General features: G+C 31.1%; 2 protein-coding genes and 1 pseudogene across 2 annotated transcripts; 2 read left to right on the top strand and 1 right to left on the bottom strand.

Annotated features, from left to right (window-relative positions):
- Positions 1 to 1080: 1080 nt before the first annotated feature.
- On the bottom strand, positions 1081 to 2373 carry LOC140977477 (MAPK kinase substrate protein At1g80180-like). Its single transcript, XM_073442213.1, has 2 exons — positions 2025 to 2373; positions 1081 to 1223 (listed from the first exon to the last, which is right to left on the bottom strand). Exons 1-2 carry the CDS (start codon positions 2371 to 2373, stop codon positions 1081 to 1083), a joined length of 492 nt encoding a protein of 163 aa, XP_073298314.1.
- An 8559-nt stretch (positions 2374 to 10932) lies between these two features.
- LOC140976518 (uncharacterized) lies at positions 10933 to 13531 on the top strand. Its single transcript, XM_073440736.1, has 2 exons — positions 10933 to 12299; positions 12999 to 13531. The coding sequence occupies exons 1-2, from the start codon at positions 11625 to 11627 to the stop codon at positions 13278 to 13280; spliced, it is 957 nt and encodes a 318-aa protein (XP_073296837.1). The 5' UTR covers positions 10933 to 11624; the 3' UTR covers positions 13281 to 13531.
- A 6302-nt stretch (positions 13532 to 19833) lies between these two features.
- LOC140977476 (protein FAR1-RELATED SEQUENCE 6-like) lies at positions 19834 to 22282 on the top strand (annotated as a pseudogene).

Below are 22282 nucleotides of genomic sequence, written 5' to 3'. Positions count from 1 at the left end.
TGTTGATTTTGAAAGTAGTTCTTGTCGTTGCAATTTCGTTTCCAAATTTAGATTTCTAGCTAGCTATCCACTACAAACCAGCATTTCCTATTACATCGGACGTCTGCAGTCACCCTAATCACGTAGCAGGCGAACAAAATTAAAAAAAAAAATTTGGGGTAAAATTTGATGTTTTATTTATACGTTTCAGCTTTAATTATCCATTTCATTTTCTTATTTTGTAATTTAATATTTTTTTGATATGACTTTGACATATACTATGCCAGGGAACAATCGGTGGATTCTTCTTTATTATGAAGCTCGCCGGTCCATCTAGAAATTAACATCCAAAGGACGAGGATTAATTAAGATACTGTTTAGTCTAGAGACAGACAAACACCATGTTAGAAAAAAGAAAATGTATGTAATTTTATTATAGTAATTAGCAAGAAAATTATATGTTAAATTAGACAGTGTTTGCGAATGTTTTAGAAAAGACTAGAAGCATGTTTATATTATCGTCTATCTTTCTAATCTTGGCAAAGCTTTTCTTTACCTTCCGGGGTAAAGGACTCACCATAGACAATAAACATATCACTAAATCAATTTTAGTTTTTCATTTTGCGTCAAATTCTGGTGAAAAAAATTGGAAAATTATTAAAAGAGGTATTATTAATAAGATTTCCAGTTATATAAGTTAATTATCTATTTGGATATAATTATTTACGAAGAGGAAAGGAATACCCGTCCTTACCAGATGAATTAAGAGAGCAATCGAAACGTAACATAACAATAAGAGTGTTTTAGAAGATAAAAGATTGAACTAGTCATCTCCTAACTCATTTTGGTAATGTTACCAAAACATATTTAACAATTGATATATAATTATATACGTTAGTGCGATTGATGAAAGAAATATTTGAGGGCAAAAACTTGTGTAAGACGATCTCACAGATCGTATTTCGTGAGACGGATATCTTATTTGGGTCATCCATGAAAAAATATTACTTTTTATGCTAAAAGTATTACTTTTTATTGTGAATATAGGTAAAGTTGATCCGCCTCACAGATAAAGATTCGTGAGACCTTTTCACAAGAGACCTACTCATATTGGAGTTGCACTTCATCATCAATTGTTTGCAAAATACCAATTTCCTCTTCAATCTCTTTTGCCCCTATGTTGGTCGGTTTATAAGAGAGGGCTGCAATGGCTTTTGATGCATGAAGATCGACTAGTGTCGAAGCTTAAAGGAGATGATAGGGAATAGATAGGAAGCTTCCCGTCACACAAATTTCTAATAAAACATATAATTTACATTAATTGATTTTTATATCTTCGTTTCAAAACCATTTTCAAATTCAAATTTCGTTATCTCCGCAACAATTAAATTGAGATCAAAATATTTTCAAATTTTCACAAACCAAAAATACTATTTAAATAGACTATGATCATCTATATTTTCGGGAAAGAAAATAAAAATAAATCAATAGTGTTTACTTTTGTATAAGGAAATCAATAATAGAATAAATGACAGCAATATTTTCGTGATATTTTTAGAAAATAGACAATTTTGAGAGAATGATCATTGAGTAAGTTTTTTAAAACGATTTCACGATCTTTACATGTGAGATTGATCAATTTTGCTCATATTTTTTATGATATCTGATCTGATTCAAATGAGTTTTTTTTTTTTTTTAAATCATTTGTACAATTTTAAAAAAGAAAAAGAAAACCTCAACAAGGTAGCAATCTTCAATCCATACATATTTCATAATTTTTTATTTAATAACAAAATTATACACATAAAACTACGTTTAACGATATTTTTAAGAAAACTAAAAAAAAAAAAAAAAAAAAAAAAAAGATTGCTCAAAAGAGATAAAGAAAAGTTGGAAAAATATAATTTACAGATATTTAAAAACACGATAATTTTTCTTCGATCTTACCGAACTCCAAACAACTACAACACCTCTGTTTCGTCGAGATGATCACGTGGAACCCACGCGCAGCCGACTTCTCTGGGGACGTTACATCAGGCGCTTACCGGGTCTCGGAGGAGGCAGGCGGCGTCGGCGGTTGTTGTCGTGTTTGCCAAAGGCACTGCAAAGCCCACAAGCAGAAACCTTAGGAGACGGCGGCTCAATCGCCGGGGACACCCTTCCAGTACGAAACCCTCTTGCGCCGCCGTTGGATCGGCTTCTCTCGATGGTTAATTGGGGCGGCGAAGGCGAGTTCTTGGTGGGTAGCGCGGCGGGTGGATCTTGTTTGGCCTCAGCTTGAAGTTTATTGTTCTCTTCCTGTTGATTGATGAGTTGAGTCAATTTGTCGTCCCATACTAAACCTGAAGATCCTTGTCTCCTGAAAGATACTACAGATCTCTGCAAGCCTGCCATCCACAAACTCAGCTTTACTTCTCTCTCTTTTCTCTTCGGACTTGTAATGTAAATGGTGGTGCCTGTTGTATGAATCGTTTATTGGAATGTCGGCTGTGCAGTATTTAATAAGTAGATGTTTTGTGAGACGATTTTACGAATTTCTATCTGTGAGATAGGTCAATCCTATCGATATTCACAATAAAAAATAATATTCTTAGCAAAAAAATAATAGTTTTACATATATAACCCAAATAAGATATCCGTTTCACAAAATACGACCCGTGAAACCGTCTCACACAAATTTTTGTATATATATATATATTAGGGGGCATTATGTTTAACATATGCAACATAAAAAGTTTTGTGTGTATCAAATTTAAAATATTGTCTCAAATATTGTATTATTTAGTGACGACACGAGGCAGAATAAATAACACACAAATAAATAACTTAAATTAAAATAACTCAGAATTAATTGTGTACAAATATAAATACTTAATAATCACTAGAAAACCAAATTCAATTTACAAATACCAACACTAGTGATTTTAATCGAAAATTAATTTTATCAACACTTGAGAAAATAAATTACTTTCTAAACAAACAAGCACACTACATATTCAAGAAATCAAAAACACGATGCCGAAAATGAGACTAATAAAAACGTGATCTTCAGCCAACACTTTAACACGTGTTGTCTGCAGATCTCTTCAACAATCACAGCAACATGTAACACAATACTCTTCAAAATGACTACGTCTTTGTGAATTATTTTTCTTTGAATTTCACACCGTGTAAGAGTGCAAAAGTGAGTAGCAACCGAACGTCCCAACAAAAGTCAAGGTTTTTTGTCCTTATCTTGCTTTTCTTATTTATAGCTTCTTTCTCTCCTAGGGTTTGTTTACAAAAAAAATCCTACAAGATATGAAAACCAAGAGTTTTATTAAAAATAAACAGTTTTTAAACAATAAAGCCACATCATAAAAATCTTATCATAAATATCATTTATAGAAAGGCAAAGTCCTTAATTAAATATTTCACACAATCTTATTGAAAATATATTTAGAAAAAAAATTATTTCAAAGAATAAATGATAATTGGAAACCAAGACTATTTTTTCTTTTATATATATATATAGCAACGTGTGAACACCAATATTATGATAGGAAAGTGTTATATATGTGTATATACATTATATATTAATTTTAAAAATAAATTCTCTGTCTCCTCTTTCGATTATATATCATGATCGAGATATTCTACACTTCTCGGAGGACTCAAGTTTAATCATACGATACAGATGTATTGCCTCCAAGGCTCCAAAGAAAGCTGCATACAAGCACCAGATATATTGTGAATACCACAAAGTGAGTTTAATACGAAATGATTACTCTATAGTTTATTGTATAATTTTATTTTATTTTATTTTATTTAACTGATGATATACTCAATATATAATTCGTATATATTATTTTATATCATCCATCGTTCTATATCTTACGAGCCAATTAAATAATAATTTATAGAAGTTCAAGACCAAGATGGTTGATCACGTGAGAAATCTGAGTATTGAAATCATAATTTCTTGATTTCAATTGCTTTTATCGATGATATCTTCGACTTTTATTTTTTGCCTCAATATTCAATAAAAGTGGAAAGGATGATTTAGCCGTGCCGAACTCAAGCTCTTCCAGAAAAGTCTAGCTCGATCTATCACATGTTAGTTGACCCACAAAGACACAAAGATTTGATTCCTTGAAAATTTATGGATTTGAGAAAATAGTATTTGCCAATTGTTATTAAATTCCCCGAGCATAATTTTATTTGATTAACTAGCCAATTAACTGATTCATCATTGTCTAGAAATTGGGAGTCGATGATGTTACTACCAACGCGTACGATTCGATAAGTATGCTATTATCAATTAAAATATGAAAGATATCTCTATTAATGAAAATAGTTAAGAGTTGTTGATTTTTAAAATGCAAAAATTATTTTGTTTAGTTCACTAACTTGTCAAATTTTGAGTTTTCTTCTTTTAAAAATGAGACTTTGACCTAACTCAACCTCAAAAATTAACTCAAGAAGAGAGGATTATCAAAGTCCATATATGCAACTCTCAGAGATTTTATTTAATCGATGTGGGACAACTAACACACCCTCCCACGCCCATGAATGAACTTATGGAGCGTGAAGTTTACAAATGATCCAATTATAGACAGAACGTGTGACTAACTAGGGACGGTCCAACACATAACGGTCGAACCAGAGCTCTGATACCATGTTAAAAATGAGACTTAAACCTAACTCAATCCCAAAAGCTAGCTCAAGAGGGAATGATTATCTAAGTCTATATATGCAACTCTCGGGGATTTTATTTAACTCATGTGGTACAACTAACATCTTCTATTAAAATTTCAAAATTTTGTTTTGTTACACTGAGTTTTAATTTTTGGTTACTTTAGTCTACTATCTGACGTGACATTAGACATAACAATAATTTCTGATGTTAAATCAATATTTTTCAAAAACACATCAATATATAAGTGACATTAGACATAACAATAATTTCTGATGTTACATCAATATTTTTCAAAGAAACATCAATATATAACATAAATATTTGGAATATGTATGTGTGACACAACTTGGTGCTAATATCTATCATTACAAAGAAGATTGGCATTAAAAAATTTATTCTGATTGGCATTAAAAAATTTAATCTTTTTCCAATATATATATATATATATATATATCAACGTCAGATTTAATTTTCTAATGTGGATGTAATTGTCAATGGGTCTCTAGAATTGTGTATTGCCTCTTTTATGATGGGTTCAATTATTAAACCTTTGAATTATTCCAAAATCTCGATCGTTCAACATAAGGTCACACTATTTATTATTTATTCGATATATATTTCTAAATATCAACACTCAAAATTTGCCCAAACTCACTTAGTATACCAATCGGAATTTAAGTTTCATAAATGGATAATAATTTTCTAATCAAATTATACATAATTTTATATTTTACTTAAATATATCATGTTAATACTTAAATCCAGAGAAAAAATACTAAGAAAAGAATATTTGAAAGTACTTTTTTGGTTGCATATGTGAGAACTCAAATTTTTGGGCATATAATTATTTAATATAGACATGTATAAGAATTTATTTTTGATTTATAATAAATTCGAAAATATTAAATAATACATGATATTAGAAATTCCAAGCCAATAAATACATGAAATTCAAAATCCAGTGCAAATCATGTATTAATTTTGAAATAAGGCTGGATATCAACCTATTTGGAAAGAAATATTACATACAAAGTAGATTTTCTTAACAAGGAAGCATATCAATAGTTAAGTAAGAAATATCTCGATAATTATGGAATAATTATCTCGAAATTATGGAAGAATATCAATCGAATTATGATAAGATTTTCACCTCACCCTTATAAATATCACCCTATATCATTCAAATTTCACACCTCAATTTTCGAGTTTTTGCTCTCAAAATTCTGCACGAGTCATCAAAATTCTGTCCAGATTAAGAAATTCTTTTCTCTCGTTTGGGTGCTCCAAATCCGATCTTCACTGTTCAGAATATGCTTTCATATGTTTTGAACTATATATCCAAGTTTCAGCAAAATCCAACGGTTAGTTTTTTTTTTTATACCCTTCGCAAGAAAACTGCTCATATTTTATGCGGGAACAGCATACTTAAGGTTTTTCGTCCATAAGCAGGCCAAAAAATCTCAAACCCGATCTTCACCGTTCATAATTTATTTGATGTATTTATGAACGTACTGTAAAAGTTTAAGCCCGATCCAACGGTTCATTAAGACGCAAGGAATTTTACAAAGCGACTGAGATTTGTTAACTTAAAATAAAAAAATTGTGAGATTTGTTAACTTAAAATAGTAAAATCAAGACACTTTATTTTTTAAGATCATAAAATGAATGGAAACGCATGGGTATTTAAAACCCTATCTTTATTGAGCCACCCCTCCATTGATAATTCGAGCTTTAAAATCCACTCGCTAGAAATTTTATATTGGCGCTTGCAAAATAACTTTTGTTGCTATCATGATTACGAAAATCTTCCGACGTTCAAGTCAGAACTATCCGAGAAAAACTTCCTAAAATCAAATCACTCGGAAATGAAAAATGAGAGCATATTTTGAAAATGAGATATCGACATATTTATAGAGTCTTGAAAGATTTTGTGGGATTCAGTCTTAACGTGAGCCTAGCTTAATTTAATGACATTAATAAAGAACAAATTCGATCGATATCTGTTAAAATGACAAGTATCCGATCTCAATTTAAATAAACAAACGCAATTTCAATTATGAAAATGTGCAATTTGTTAACTTTTCAATGGAGTTGGTATGATTTTTTCATTTTTCGTAACTGAAACGACAAGCAAATCCACGAGTCAAAACTTGATCGTGTCCTTAATTTTTAAATGGTTCAAAGTTGATATAATACTACTTTGTATCAGTGATTTTTTATTTTTTTATTTTTGGGTTAAGTGGGAGAGGTATGGATTCCATGCCATGCCAACTCACAAATTCTCTCCCCAACTTGGTAATAGAAAAAAAAAACCATATAAAATAATAAACGACCATGTCAGAATTAAATTAAGCTGCATGAATCTTCCTTCAGAATGTTGAAGTGTATATATGTTTTAATTTTTGAATTTTCTTTTAAATAAAAAAAATGGGCCACTTAATGAAACATGCATGACTTAGAGCATGATCAATAATAAGATAACTTTATGTCATGTTGATGTCAGCCAGTGGCGGAGGCGTGGAGCCATAGTCAATGACACCGGATTTTAGTTCGGGTGGCCTGATTTTTTTATAAAACTTTATATGTAAATTTTGTATAATTTTGAATTAATATGATATTAATTCGTATATATCAATTTAAAATATTAAAAGATTTTAAAATTCTAACTCGGGTAAAACCATATGGTTGGATCTACCACTGATGTTAGCGTTCATAACTTCATCGTATATTTTGTAAAGTGATGAAATGATGTTATAGAGATGATGTTGAAATATTAATTTTTTTTATTCAATTTAATAATTTGGTATTTAAATTAAAGATTGTGTGTAAAATAAAATCAAAATGATTGTTTATTTATAGATAAATATTTGAATTTGATAAAATATATTCGTTAGATTTTCAGAATTTGTAAAAACACGTTCATATTTTTATTTTTCCAATTTTTGAATTGTTTTTATTATTTTTAAATGATTTTTTATATTATTTATAATTAATTAAAAAATGATGATGTACACTTCTTTGCGCGAAGACTTTCCATATACAAAGGGGTTAAGCGTCTTAATCAAAACCATGTAATATCTTAAATTATCTCTCAAGTTTCTACAGATCAATGTTGGAGACTTCAATTATATAATTATTGCATAATCAAAATTAAAATTATTTTGTCAGTTATATTACTTTGACAATGTTTGCAACCTTTAAAAAATAATTATTCATTTTTCTCTGTTTGTTGTATTTGTTAACCACAAATTCTGATTATGCCTCTGGTTCTACTTAATTTAATTCAAATCCAGAAGCTGACTTGTATTTTAGTAAATAAATGAATTTTTTTTTTTGGACAACTCTTATTCCTAATTTTTTGTTTAATGCAAAATTACCCTTCACAATATGTCATCAACCCTATCATTTATTAGAAGCACTCCAATAAAAGAGCTAACCACCTGATTTTATTAGTTTAATTGTTGATGACATTGTTTTCAAGCCCAATTGTTGTGAAAGGGCTTGATTACGAAATAAATGGGCCGGCAATTATTTTTTTTATAGTTTGTAATCTACCAGGTTCGACTCGAGACGAGCTTGAATATCATACTACTCGAACTCGACTCGAAAAAAATTCAAAATATTAGAACTCGAGCTCGAATCGACTTGAGTAATAATTTTCAAACTCGAGCTCGACTCGATAACGCATCGAGTTACTCTAGCTCGAGGTCGAATAACACGATTTTGATTTTGATTTTGATTTTGAATAAATAATAATCGAGTTGCTCGCCGGTTACTTGAACAAACACATTATATACTCGAGCTCGACTTGATTACGAGTTCGAGTGCTGACTTTTACAAGTAGCTCGATTCGTTTACACTCTTACCAATATTTTTATTTAAGTACCGGCTTCAAAAATTTTAATATGAACATGGATATCTTTAGGTTTTAAAAAATTATGTGCATTAGTGAGTATTCTCCCATGATCCAAATGAAAGATTGTTATTTAGAATTTATCAAAGATTAATCCTTATGCTATTCGGGTTCTCATGTCGAAGTTCCTAGTTTATTAACTACTGAGTTGAGGTATGAAAAACGAAGAATCACTTTATTTAAACATTTCTGTTTTAAACCATAAATTATCAGAATGATAGATGAAGCGATTCAAGTGAGATCCAATATAGATCCAACTTTCGATATATTCGTGGGATCCGGAGGGTCCGGGAGGACCATCACGACTCCTATCTTCTCAAGAATCCATAGTTCTATGATTCAAAATATTTTTCTTATTGATCTCTTTGAATTTCATATTCGAAGTAGCTATATAAAGATTGAGATACAACTGTGGATCTAAAATAAGCCAGGAGATAAAATGGACAATAATAATGGATGGGGATAGCAACATTTACCCTAAAACCTCTCGATTATTTGCCAAATTTAACTGATATATATATCCTCTCGCTTTTTTTTTTGAATTATAATACCTATTCTAACTCAATGTAAAATTATGATTGAAATATGCTGATAATACGAGTTTGGAAAAAATTTGTGTGAGACACTCTCACGGGTTGTATTTTGTGAGACATATATCTTATTTGGGTCATCAATGAAAAAATATTACTTTTTATTGTGAATATCGGTAGGGTTGACCAATCTCACAGATAAATATTCGTGAGACCATCTCACAAGAGACCTACTCTACGAGTTTTATATGTCGACCAATTAAAATTTAGTTTGATAAATTACTATTTTTAATTATAAATGTATCAAACAAAATTGTAAAAGAAATATAAACAGTTGATTTTAATAATTATTGTAACAAATGAAACAAAGATATTTTTCAAAATAAAAACGAGATCTAATTTCATCATATCAGAGATCTTGGTGTTAGATGAGTCTTAAATAATTGAAATCAGTCTTGTATTTAGCGTATGTCATTAGGATGGCATTGTCAAATTGTGGGACAATGTTGGTATTTTGCAATGAAATTTGTTTTCCACTACCATGTTTTGCCATTTTCTTTGTTAAACAATTATAATTTTAATTTGTTAAACAATTTTAATTTTAAGATGTAAATTCTTCATTTCTAATAATATTTAACTTATTGAAATTTTATTTTTGAAAAATAATAATCTCGTAAAATATATTTATTACTCATGTATAGGTATATCTAATAAAATATTACAAAATATTCGAATAATATTTTATGTTAAAATATCAAAATGATTTTGTTTCCTTTTAAATTTATGTCAATTCCCCTGAATAAAGGCTTCCATTTTCGAATTTACATATATATATATATAAAAAAAATCCCTCTAATATATAAGTTTTTTTTTTAACCATAGTCTAACAAATATTAATAATAATTATTATTATTACACAAAAAAAATAATTTTATTATTTGGTGAGCCAAAATATCGTGATGGAGAAAGGATAGCATAATTATTTTATTATACAAACACAAAATATACCACTTTTTTTCAAAAAATTTTTATTTTAATGTTGCATTTCTCGGTAATATTCTTATATATCTTCTTAAATCATCGTTTCTTAAATATTCACTTTATCGATATGATTTTTATCGAATTTAAAATAAGCTGTTGTTTAGAATATAAAAAACAAAATTGTTAACGTTTTATTGAATAAATTAGCAACTACAATTTTTTTTTAATCAACATTTTACTTGCACACATTAAAAATAATATTAAATATTTTTTTTCCAAGGAGCATCAATTTTTTTTAAATTTAAATATACAAATGATTTATTTTTTAATATTAAAATTAGAAAACTATTTTCATATAAAATCCCTAACAATATTAGTAGCTTAATATATTCTTTCATTTTAGAAAACACAGCATTTAATCCTTACGTTAAAAAGAAATTCAAATTTTTTTTACTTAATTTGTAAAAGTTTTTATAACGTTACCTTTAGAAAACACAGCATTTAATCCTTACGTTAAAAAGAAATTCAAATTTTTTTTACTTAATTTGTAAAAGTTTTTATAACGTTACCTATTTGAATACAATTGATTTTACATAAAAATTTCGCTTTTTTGGAATTTCATGGTAAAGTTGATGGCACCCTAAATTTTGGAATTTCATGGTAAAGTTGATGGCACCCTAAAACATGATAGCTCGTCTAAATTATCGGCTTCTTCATTATTTACAAATTCCAAAAGGGCCCCAGAGATTTGTTTAGTATGTTTGTACCAAAGATTGGCTTGGCCCACATATCTTGCTGTAGTCTGATTCAACTTTTGAAGGACCTTACCAATCTCTCATGCTTTATGTTGGAAGCATTTGCACAAGTTAAATTCTACTTTTGTTTTTTAGTCTTTTGTTTCAAAATGGTTGAATTATTGTTGACAAGGGGAGAACATTTGTGATTGAAGACATCAACGGTGAAGATTCCCTTCAATTCTGTCACCGATTGTGTGTGATTTGTTGGCTTATACAAACATTTCAATCCAATATATTTTGTGAAAATATGAATATGATTTATGAGATTAATTTTTTGGTGCATTATTGTCGTCGAACCCTCTGAAGCTGGAGTCTTTGTTTGGGGTATCACTTTCTCGAATCCCACTTGCAACTGAAGGTTCCTTTGGTTGTTTCTCGACATTTCAAGGGAAGAGCAAGACTTTTTTGGGGTTCGATTCTTTTAAAGGGTTGGGTTTTGTATAGGAATTGTCATAATTTGCTCTTACTGAAATTGGGTGCTTGGTCAAGTAGAGATCTTTGATAGAAATTCTTGAAAAAGAAAGGGAAAGTTCCATTTTCTTGAAAGGATGAAGTCTTGGGCGGGAAACTGATCAAGAGAAGCAAATGTCTGCATGGAAGCTGATTTTGCATAATTTGTTCTTCAGGCTCCCGATTTTAGTGGGTATTTTCTTTTACCGGCATCAAGGTTTGTGCTTGAACATCTGAGATATTTGTGATTAAAATTATTGATTGGATTTTGCAATAGTTCTGAACTGTATTCAAGGATGTCATCGTGTTTCCCATCATCATTCATTTATGTAACAAATGGGAGTATAAGTTGTGGTGTGAGTAAACATACAAAAGGGAAGAAAAACCCATCCCTTGTGAAGCTTCCGGTTGACAGTAACGTAAGTTCTCTGTCGAATAAATCTTCAAAAGACAGGAATTTCAGTGGTCCCGTAACAAGTCAAGGCAGTGGGATTGGGATCCTTGGAGGTGTTTCATTGGAGTCCACACTTAATTTTGCTAAAAAGTTGGTGAATTTTAAGTTGGAGGACGGAGAAAATGGCCTTCCTTTTGTCCTTTGTTCAGATCCTGCACTAAGCAAGGATCTTTTATCCCTTGAAAGAGGTTCTTTTCCTAATCTTAATCCTGTAAAACCCGCAAGTATAGGTGTTGATCAAAGTTCAGTGGTTGAGAATTTAAGGTGTAAGAGGAATTTTCTCGAGAAATCGGGAGTATCTTGTATCGTAATGCCTTGTCATGTATTGCATTCTTGGTATGATGAAATTGCCGAGGGATGTTCCGTTCCTGTCCTGAATATGGGTGTGTGTGTGGCAAATGAACTCAAGGAGGCTAAGTTGAGGCCACTTGAAGCTGGAAGCCCTTTGCGTATAGGTGTTCTAGCGACCAATGCGGGTTTGGCGACTAGATTTTATCAAGAAAAGCTTGAAAATGAGGTATTCTGAGTTTGCCCCTTTCAATTGATTCATGAGCTTGAAGTATTTTTTTATTCTGTATGATGATTGAAAAATTATAAGTTTGTTATGTTCTATATATTTGATTATCCCTTTATTTTTATGCTATATGCATTATTATTTTGGAATACAATACCAAATTCTCGATGCACAAAGGCCGATAAAACGGGTCTCCAACTAGTTTAGAGGGTGGATCTAGGATTTGCAGTGAGTAAGACAAGCGAGGACACTCGATAGAATTTGGAAGACAGAAGTTGAATGTTTACAGATATTACTGGGTTTTAAAAAATTTAGTTTGTAGCCAGGGGGGTGGGGGAGCGACACTCTTCCGGGGTTTGCCCTGGTTCCACTTACTACTTCTGCCTTTTTCTTCCTGTTTGCTCTTAAGGTAAACCATTATGGTCATGGTCAGCTAGTCTGGCAGGCGGTGTGTGTGTATAAGACCTGTGAATGGATGAACCATGGTATGGTTGATCGATGGTTCCAGCTTCTTTCAGCGAGTTGCAACCTATGCCAGCAATTTGATTTTTGCCCACAACTTAAGATTTCTGATTCTTTCTAACAAGTACTAGGTTGTATGATTTAACAGATATTTTGAGCTGCAACATCACTAGCATTTACAATTCTCAATACAATGGCATACGTTCGGTCCAATAATTAGTATCCAACTTTATTGTTCAGGGATTTGAGGTTATACTGCCAGACAAAGCAACAATGGAACATGTTGTGATTCCAGCAGTTGAAGCATTAAAAAGAAAAGACACAGAAGGAGCACAGAATTTGTTCAGAATTGCGTTGCAAGTTCTATTAGTGAGAGCGGTGAACAGAATCATTCTTGCCTCCGATGAATTTCTGGAGGTCTTACCCCCAGACGATCCTCTGTGGCAAAACTGCATCCACCCGATTGATGCTTTAGCCCGGTCGACCGCCAAGTATGCTCAATCAACGGGGAGAAGCAAATAGACCAAAAGTGGTAATGGGTAATTGAATATTCTTGTTCAGTATGCATTTTTATCAGGTACTAGTAATCTCATATTTTGCTACTTTCTCTTGAATTTTTTTTATCATGCTCAAAGAATATGTATGTACAATGAATGGATTTTAAGGATTAGAGCATTAGATTGAGTAGAGTTAGTATATCATACAAACTGCAGTTATGGATAATGAACTATTTTTTTTAATGACGATGAGCCTGCAGATGTTATCCTTCGATACGCACTGGGTAAACCGCAATAGCTTGTAAACCATGTTAGTTAAGTAAATCGCACTGAACAAACCATTTTATATAGACTCCAATCCGTTATGATTAATCTAGTTTAAAACTCACTCCACTTGATTTCGTTTCAAAAAAGAAACGGATACATCAAACAAGAACTACCTCGCATAAAATATGTTGGAAAAATTATTATTATTCAAAAGAAAATATTTTTGCCCTAGAAAAGAAATCTTAAATTGACTTAAATAACTTTTCGTTAATCTGTAAAAAGATTATATAAATATTTTCTAACAGGTAATACAATTAATATGAATTCAAAATATAAAATTTAATACAATAATAGTTCACAAAGATTTTTGTGAGAAACCGTCACATGGTCAATTATGGATCGGATTGATCCGTCCTATGCACCTACTCATAATAGTTAAATTAAATCAAAATTGTAGAAAATAAAGAATAATTAGGATAAATAAACTTTTCTAAGTATAAAAATATCTAAAATCTAATATCCTATTTAAAAGGGTGAGTTGAATTGTGTATTTTCCATATGACAAAAACTTGTGTGAGACGATCTTACGGGTCATATTTTGTGAGACAGATATCTTATTTGGGTCATCTATGAAAAGTATTACTTTTTATGCTAAGCGTTACTTTTTATTGTGAATATCGATATGGTTGACCCGTCTCACAGATAAAGATTCGTGAGACCGTCTCAAAAAGACCTATTCTTTTCCTATTGTATGTATATCCATATTATGTGTTGTCTTTGTATCAGTTATTGTGTCAAATTGTCGTTGTATTCATATTGTGTGTTGTCTTTAAGTGATTGTGTCAAATTTGTGTGTGCTTATTTTTTTTTTATTAATTGTGTTAAATTTGTGTTGTCATGTTGTCTTTCATTTATTATGTTAAATTAAATTAAATTTTAAATCTGTATTTTATTTATTAATATTTTTGTGCGGTGTGGTCTTTCATTTATTGTGTTAAATTAAATTAAATCTGTGTTTTATTTATTTATTTGTGTGTTAAATAATTTATTGTATCCATTAAATTATTGTGTCAAAGTGTGCTTGATTTATTTTGTGTAGCTTTTATTATTGTGTTAAATTAAATTTGTGTTGATTCATTGAATTTTCAATTACTATCAAATTCTATTGCTTGTTTCACCTGGTACCTAAATATTAATATTAATTAATTCAGTTTTAAACATAAATTCGTTTAGATAATATATTATTTATAATAACAGAGAACTTTGGATTGATTATTAATTCTACGTCGTTTGGTGTAGATGATAGGTTTGATTTTTAATCTTTTACTTATCATATGTTTGGTGTACATGATCAAAATTGTGATAGGTCCGTTCAACCAAAACTCGGCCCGTACTGTAGGCATTATTGTCTTATTAGTGGTTATATAATGCCTTGGAAAATGAGATGATGTTTGATTAATTTAAAATTTTTTTAATATATAAAAATTTAGTAATATTTAAATATGATTAATATTATAAATAATTCAATTAATATTATTATATTATTTTTAACCGTAATATTATAATTGTTACTAACGTTATTTATTATTCAAATTTGTATTACTATTTTAATTATCATAATAAATTCATATTTATGTTATTATTAAATTTTAATTATTTTTTATAATATTAATTGATTTTTAGTTGTTTTCGAAAATTATAATTAGTGAAAATTTGATAATTAATATAATATTTTAATATTAATTATAATTTTTAATAAATTAATTCTAAAAATTTTATTTATTTATTTATTTAATCAATTTGAGAATATATTACTAATTAATATATGATAAGGACATTTTAATAATCACAAAATAATTAACAAATACAATCAAACAATTTAAAATCATATCAAATATCTTATAATTTATCACAATGTATTAATTATTCTCACATTTTATTTTATAATAACTCTTATTATATATTATTTACTTTTCTTATCACACGAACCAAACAATGCTTTAATGTGATTTCTCTTTTGTTTTTCTCCTATTTGAATATCGAATTTTACTTGCAGATAAATATGTTTTAATAGTTTCCACAGACCATGACATTTAAAATTAAGCAAATATTAATGTCTTTTGAAGTGAAATCTTTACAATTTTGACAGCTACCATGTAATTTTCAAATTATTAACATTTATACATTTTTATCGAATTATTTACATTTTATTATTTAGACAAGCATAACTAAATTTGTAATTACATTTTTTCCTCTCATCTGTGATTTTTCTCATGTTATTCTATCTGCTAAAGAGCCTTCAATCTTTGTTAAAAAAAAGGAAAGGAAAGGAAAGGAAAGGAAAGGAAAGGAAAGGAGGTCGACCACCAAGTATTTCCTTACTGCATGTGTATGTGATATTGCAGGACATTGATATATGACTTAGTTTTTGCCAACATATAATTAAAAAATTCGAGCAACTACAACAAATTCAAGACCAAAATTCAGTGATTTCCTTTTTCAATTTAAAAATTAATATATAATAAGGTAGTATTGTGAAATACACATGAATCATCTCATTTGACGATGAATATTTAACTTTGCTCATTTGGTCAAAAAATACAGGAAAGGAAAATATTTTTTTTGTTCAATTAATTTGTATAATTTTGGGTTATGGTTCAATAAGTTTTCAAAATTTGGTGTTGATTTACAAACTTTTGATTTTCAGTTATTTTGGTCCAAATGCTAATGTGGCAAAGAAAAATGATGACGTGACAAAGAAAAATACTAACTTGTCAAGCTGTCATGTCAGCAATTTGACCAGAATAGGCAAAAACTATAAATTAATGTATCAAAACCAATTTTGAAAGTCAATAGACCAAAACCAAAAAAATAAACAAGCTAATGGATAAAAAAAAAAAAAATCAATTTCCCAATACATGAATACAAGTGAAATCTACACCGAAGCCATCGATGTTGGTCAATCCCCCATGTCATGAAACTGAAAATACGAACTCATGGTATGCCTACACTTGACATATTTCTATACAAATCCGATTTGATGTATATATATCTACATATTATCCATGGAAATTGAATTTTACAATCATTCATTTATACCAAATTCTATTCTTACTTTTATTCTGACAGTAAATCAATGTCCAAAAGATTCCAGTGTTCTTTACTTAAAAGCGACACATATCTCATGAATAGTTTTGGAAGAATTTGTTTATGATATTGTAAGATTTAAGCGATCAGACAATCTGGTTTGGATATTATATGTTAGGAATTATTTACACAATTGTGTTCTTGCATACTTATGTTCTATGGCGTTTTATGGGGCTTTACAATGTGGCTTTTGAGTGTTTGATAATTATTTGATTACTGCTCTTGTTGAACGATGAAGATGTGAGACACACACATTTCATTTTAGATGTAGTGAATCAACTGTCACGTTATAAAATGTTTCGATAATTTGTGGTCTAACAATTGATGGTGAGCCAATGACTGGAATAGATATTTCACATATAGTTGGACAATAACAACATATATTTCTCGACTTGTTGGGATTTGCATCATCATCATGATCGCATTTTAAAGGTGTTCATTTGTCTATGACTGCACTACACGATCACTGTATGTCTACCCTTATTGGTGATAGTAGTTCGGAAGTATATGTCGTGAAATATACTCGCTGTGTAGCATTGATTATTGTTGGAGAAATATTGTTCTCGGGTTATCAGAGAGGGTCGGCCAAACTCATATTTTTGCAACTATTGTGTGATATTGATCGTGTAAAATCTTATAGTTGAGGAAATGTTGTTTTAGTATTCCTATATCACGAGCTATGCAACGCAACACGTATATGAAATTCTACAGTATCTGGACCTTTATATATCATACTTATATAAATAATTTATTTTCATTATTTAATACAACATATGTATTTTTAACTCTTTTTATTATTATTATTAACAGATATGAGCATGTAGCAAGATTAAATTGGTTAACTCTGACCGAAATGGGTTAACAATTGTTGCCCTTCCAAGTCATCTCGATTATATTTTTCCAGTTGCTCCATATAGTACATGGTAATATTTGAAATTTGTTGTACTAATATAATTTATAACTATTTAAATTTTTTAATATGTAATCATATTTATTAAATTATAGGTGGAAAAATGTGTTTAGTTATACACATTCACCGACACATGCTGTAAGAATTATAAGGGGGGCAGTCTTGATCGTATGAACAATAATGAGGTATTTTTGAATTATTTGAATTTTGTAATATGAATTTGACAATTTAATTAAATTTTTTTTTGCAGTTTAATTAGATCATTTACAAGAAAAATGATAGATATGTAAAGACAATTATTGATTCATATGACAACAAAATATGACAATGTGTTTGCCCCTTATTTGCTTTAAAATCGTGGAGATGCATATGGTCCATCAGGTGTGGCCCAACATTCGTTTGCTGAAAAGGATTATCAAACTCTATTTTTGTTAAATATCCAAATTTTTACATATCTTCTTAATGTTGTCTCTCTCTAACTACGGACCTATCCATCTTATTTCTCAATCGAGTTCTTCTATCCCTACCCAATCTTATTTTTTCACGTCTAACCTAGTTGTGGTGCAACTCAAACGTGGGTGGATCCCATTATCATTCATATGCAAGATGTTGAGAAAGATAAGTTCGAGATGAACATGATGGGTGAACTGACATTCTTTAAAGATTTGCAAGTGAAGCAACTGAAAATTGGTATTTATATCAGTTACATCAAATACACAAAGGAACTGCTAAAGAAATTTGGCATAGAAACATGTTCAGCTGCATCCACTCCCATGACTTCATCAGTTAAATTAGAAAAAGATGAAGGGGAATATCAGTTGAGATGACACACTATAGAGGTCTAATATGTTCTTTATCGCATTTCTTAGCTGCTAAACGCATATTGAAATATCTGAAAGGCACACAAAATGTGGGCTTATGGTATGCTAAGGATTCATCTTTCAATTTATTAGGATACTCAGATGCAGTATTACACAGGATGTAAGCTTGATCGCATAAGTACAAGTGGATCATGTCAGTTTCTAGAAGACATACTGATCTCATGGCTCAGCAAAAAGCAAACATCCATTGCTACTTCCACAACTGAAGCTAAATATTTAGCTTTTGGAAGTTGTTGTATTCAACTGCTCTGAATTCAACAACAACTGAAAGACTATGAAATAATAGCTGAAGAGTCACCAATCTTATGTGACAACACTAGCTCCATTGTGATTACATATAATCCAATTCTTCATTCCAGAACCAAGCACATTGATGTCAGACATCATTTCATCAGAGATCATGTTCTCAAGAAGGACATCAGGCTGGAATATATCTCAACTGAACAACAAGCAGCATATATCTTCACTAAACCACTACCCGAGGCTAAGTTTTCTTACTTTAGAAATATTTTATGGTTTATTGATTTATCTTGTTGATTAATTTAGGGGGAGCATAAAATTTCAAGAAGTCAATTGATAAGACAAATATCAGTTATTTATGAACTGAACTGATTCAGTCACAGACTAATCAGTCAGGAATCAAATCAACCGATCTTATCACATAAGTTGATTAACTTTAATTTAATGAAGTTCAATAATCAAAACACGTGACTAATCGTGGTTTTCCATTTAAATTTATTCAAAATTTTGAATTTCAAACGTTTCATTTCCGTTTTTATATATCTGCTCAAATTCAGTTTCTAAAAATACTGGCAACGGCTGATTGACCTATTATTATGATCAAACTTGTAACGGACTGCCACGTGTCCGAAATTTGAAATGTCACTAGACATATTTAGCAACCGCTCTTTCTCAGATTTGTTCTCACACTTTTAAAATTCTCTATGTATCGAATCTTTCAGAGCAAATCACTTGTATTCCTCTTCTATCTTTGCAGCAAAAAGCAAATCAAAATGGCAGCTCAAACCCCAGATTTTGTGTTGAATGCTATTGCCATCGATTTTGAATCAGTTCTTGCAATTTCCAATGATTCAATCCACAACATGTTCGAGAAGATTGAAGCTGGGCTTCGTCATTTTCTGGGGCTGGCAACTCAAGATATTCACTCTGTAGAAATTATGTCTATTTATGAATCAAGCTCGGTGACTGACGATGGTAAAATCCAGATGAAAATGAACGTCCATACTATGGTCGTTGATAAAGAATTTTTCAAGACGCTATTCCAACTTCCATCTGAAGGACTCTCTAGTTTTTCAGAGTTAGCTGCTGCTAATATTGAAGAGATGCAGACTGTTCTGTCAGCTAGTTGACAGATGGTCAAGGTGTCTGATACCAAGAAGGAATTGAAGCCAGAGTTTCAGCAACTGGCAGATACTTTTGCTAAGGGCATTCTAGCAAAAGCCGGTTCATTTGATGCCCTCACTCTTGAGAAGTTCCAGGTGATGACTGCTATTGTGAAAGGAATCAAGATGAATTGGTCATCTATATTCTTCACCATTCTGAAAAATATGTGCAATCTACCATGCAGTCCAAGGGTTTTGCACTTCAGCTGAGCAGGCTGATTGAGGACTCAGGGATTCTTCCAGAATCTTCCTCATCAGTTATAAAATTCAAGGTATACAGAGCTCACAATGTTCAACCGAAGAAATCAGGAGCTGAGGAAGGAGCTACTAAATTGAAGAAAGTTGTCAAGGAAAAAACAATTGTTGCTCCTAAATCCAAGAAGAAACTGGTCTTTTCCACCAGTGATTCAGATAAGACCCTCTTCTTCAACTGCTGAAGAAGTCGAGGTTTCAGAAAAATAAGCCGGCTGCTGCACCAGGAGCTATTACTGAGCTCAGACTACTGCCCTCAGGAGCCGAGCAACCTCTTCCTTTAGTTCTGATTCAGTCAGTTCTGCCAGTAGCCGAACTGAAGGCAAAAACTGCAGCTGACTAACCCTCAACAATCATCAATGAATTCGGTGAGAAGTTGAAGCTGACTAGGATTGCATCTCCTCTCACCACAATTGTCTGCCCCACAACTCTACCTCAGGCATGCTCAAAAGGAGTGCTCATCAAAGAGGTAGTGGACACAATTGGTTCAGCTTTAGATCTGTCTCATGCCCTAACTGATCCGAAGGGCAAGGTGAAGCTGACTGAAGAACCAAGACCCAACAATGCTATTTAGATGCATATTGATCTCATTATGGATGTTATAAATGAGCATGTAGAACTGAAATTAGAACATTATCAGGAGCTAAAAGGAAATTGAACTCTGTTGCAGACGTAGAAGTGCAAACAATCAAGTTATATCTAAATTTTTGTCGAGATACAGTGAGTTATCGAAGCTCGAATGAAAACAAAATCAGAAATCATGTACAACAGTCAACTAGCATGAAACTTGGAGAAGGTGATGTGCTAGCTCTTTATTAGTATTTCCATCGGGCACAACTTGTTGACCCAAATTTTTTCTATATCATGGATTTAAGTGATGAAGGTTGATTAAAGAATGTTTTTTGGATCAGTTCTAGGTCTAGGGATGCCTATAGTTATTTTGGTGATGTTGTCGTACTTGACACAACATATCTTTCGAAAATATATATTGTTCTTCTTTTGATATTCACTAGATTAAATCACCACATTCAATCTATGTTACTGAGTTGTGGTTTTGTTTTCGACGAAACTATGGAGACATATATTTGGTTGATGCGAGCTTGGCTTACATGCAGTTTAGGACAGCCTCCAGAAACTATAATTACAGGCCAGAGTAAGTCATTGTGTGGGGCAATCTCCGAGGTTTTTCCAAAGGCTAACCACCGTCTCTGTCTACCTAATGTAATGCAATACATTCATTAAAAGATAGGAAAAATGTGTGAGCCAGCTCTATTTCAGACATTACTAAATAGAGCAGTATATAGCTCAATGAAAGCAGAAGATTTTGAAATGGCCTGAGAGGAGATGATACAACATTGTGTTATCAAGGATCATGAATGGCTTCGATCATTATACGAAGATCGAGAACGATGGGTTCATGTTTTTTTTAAAGACACTTACTTTGCCAGAATATATACTTGACAACCAGGTGAATACATGTGCCCCTTTTTCCACGAGCATTTAAATGAGCAAAATCACTTGACTGAATTCTTTAATTTTTTCAAGTTAATTCAACAAAATAAAATCCAACGTGAAACTCTGGATGATTTAGAGTCAAGAGACTTCATACCAGTGTTGAGAACTAGTTGCAAGTATGAATTACAGTTTTCTGTAGTGTATACTAAATAAATATTCTTGAGATTTCAAGAAGAGCTGGTGTTGGTGGCTAATTGTTTCCATGTAACTCAAAATCCATGCTAACGGGGCAGTTATCACATATATGGTTAAGGAACAGAATACTGAGGGAGATTCCCGATAATATAGAAATTTTGAAGTTATTTTCAATAAAGCAGGTTTAGAGGCTCGCTGCATCTGTAGTTGCTTCAACTTCCGAGGATACCTATGCCGACATGCTTTAATTGTCCTCAACCACAACGGGGTTGAAGAAATCCCAAACATGTATATTTTAACATGGTGGAGAAAAAATTTCAAGCGCTTGTACGCCCTTGATGTCAGATCTAACACCATTGACATTACTAACCATGTTCAGTGGTATGATCTCCATTCGAGATGAGCAATGCAAGTCATTGCAGAAGGGATCACAACTCAAGATCGTTACATGGTTGATAGGCAAGCATTCTGGGATTCGTTGAATAAAGTTCGTCTATTTGCAGACAAACGTGCATGA

Source organism: Primulina huaijiensis, chromosome 5, assembly GCF_012295235.1.
Source record: "Primulina huaijiensis isolate GDHJ02 chromosome 5, ASM1229523v2, whole genome shotgun sequence".
NCBI classification, from domain to species: Eukaryota; Viridiplantae; Streptophyta; class Magnoliopsida; order Lamiales; family Gesneriaceae; genus Primulina; species Primulina huaijiensis.
This window is presented reverse-complemented; position numbering and strand designations above follow the sequence as displayed.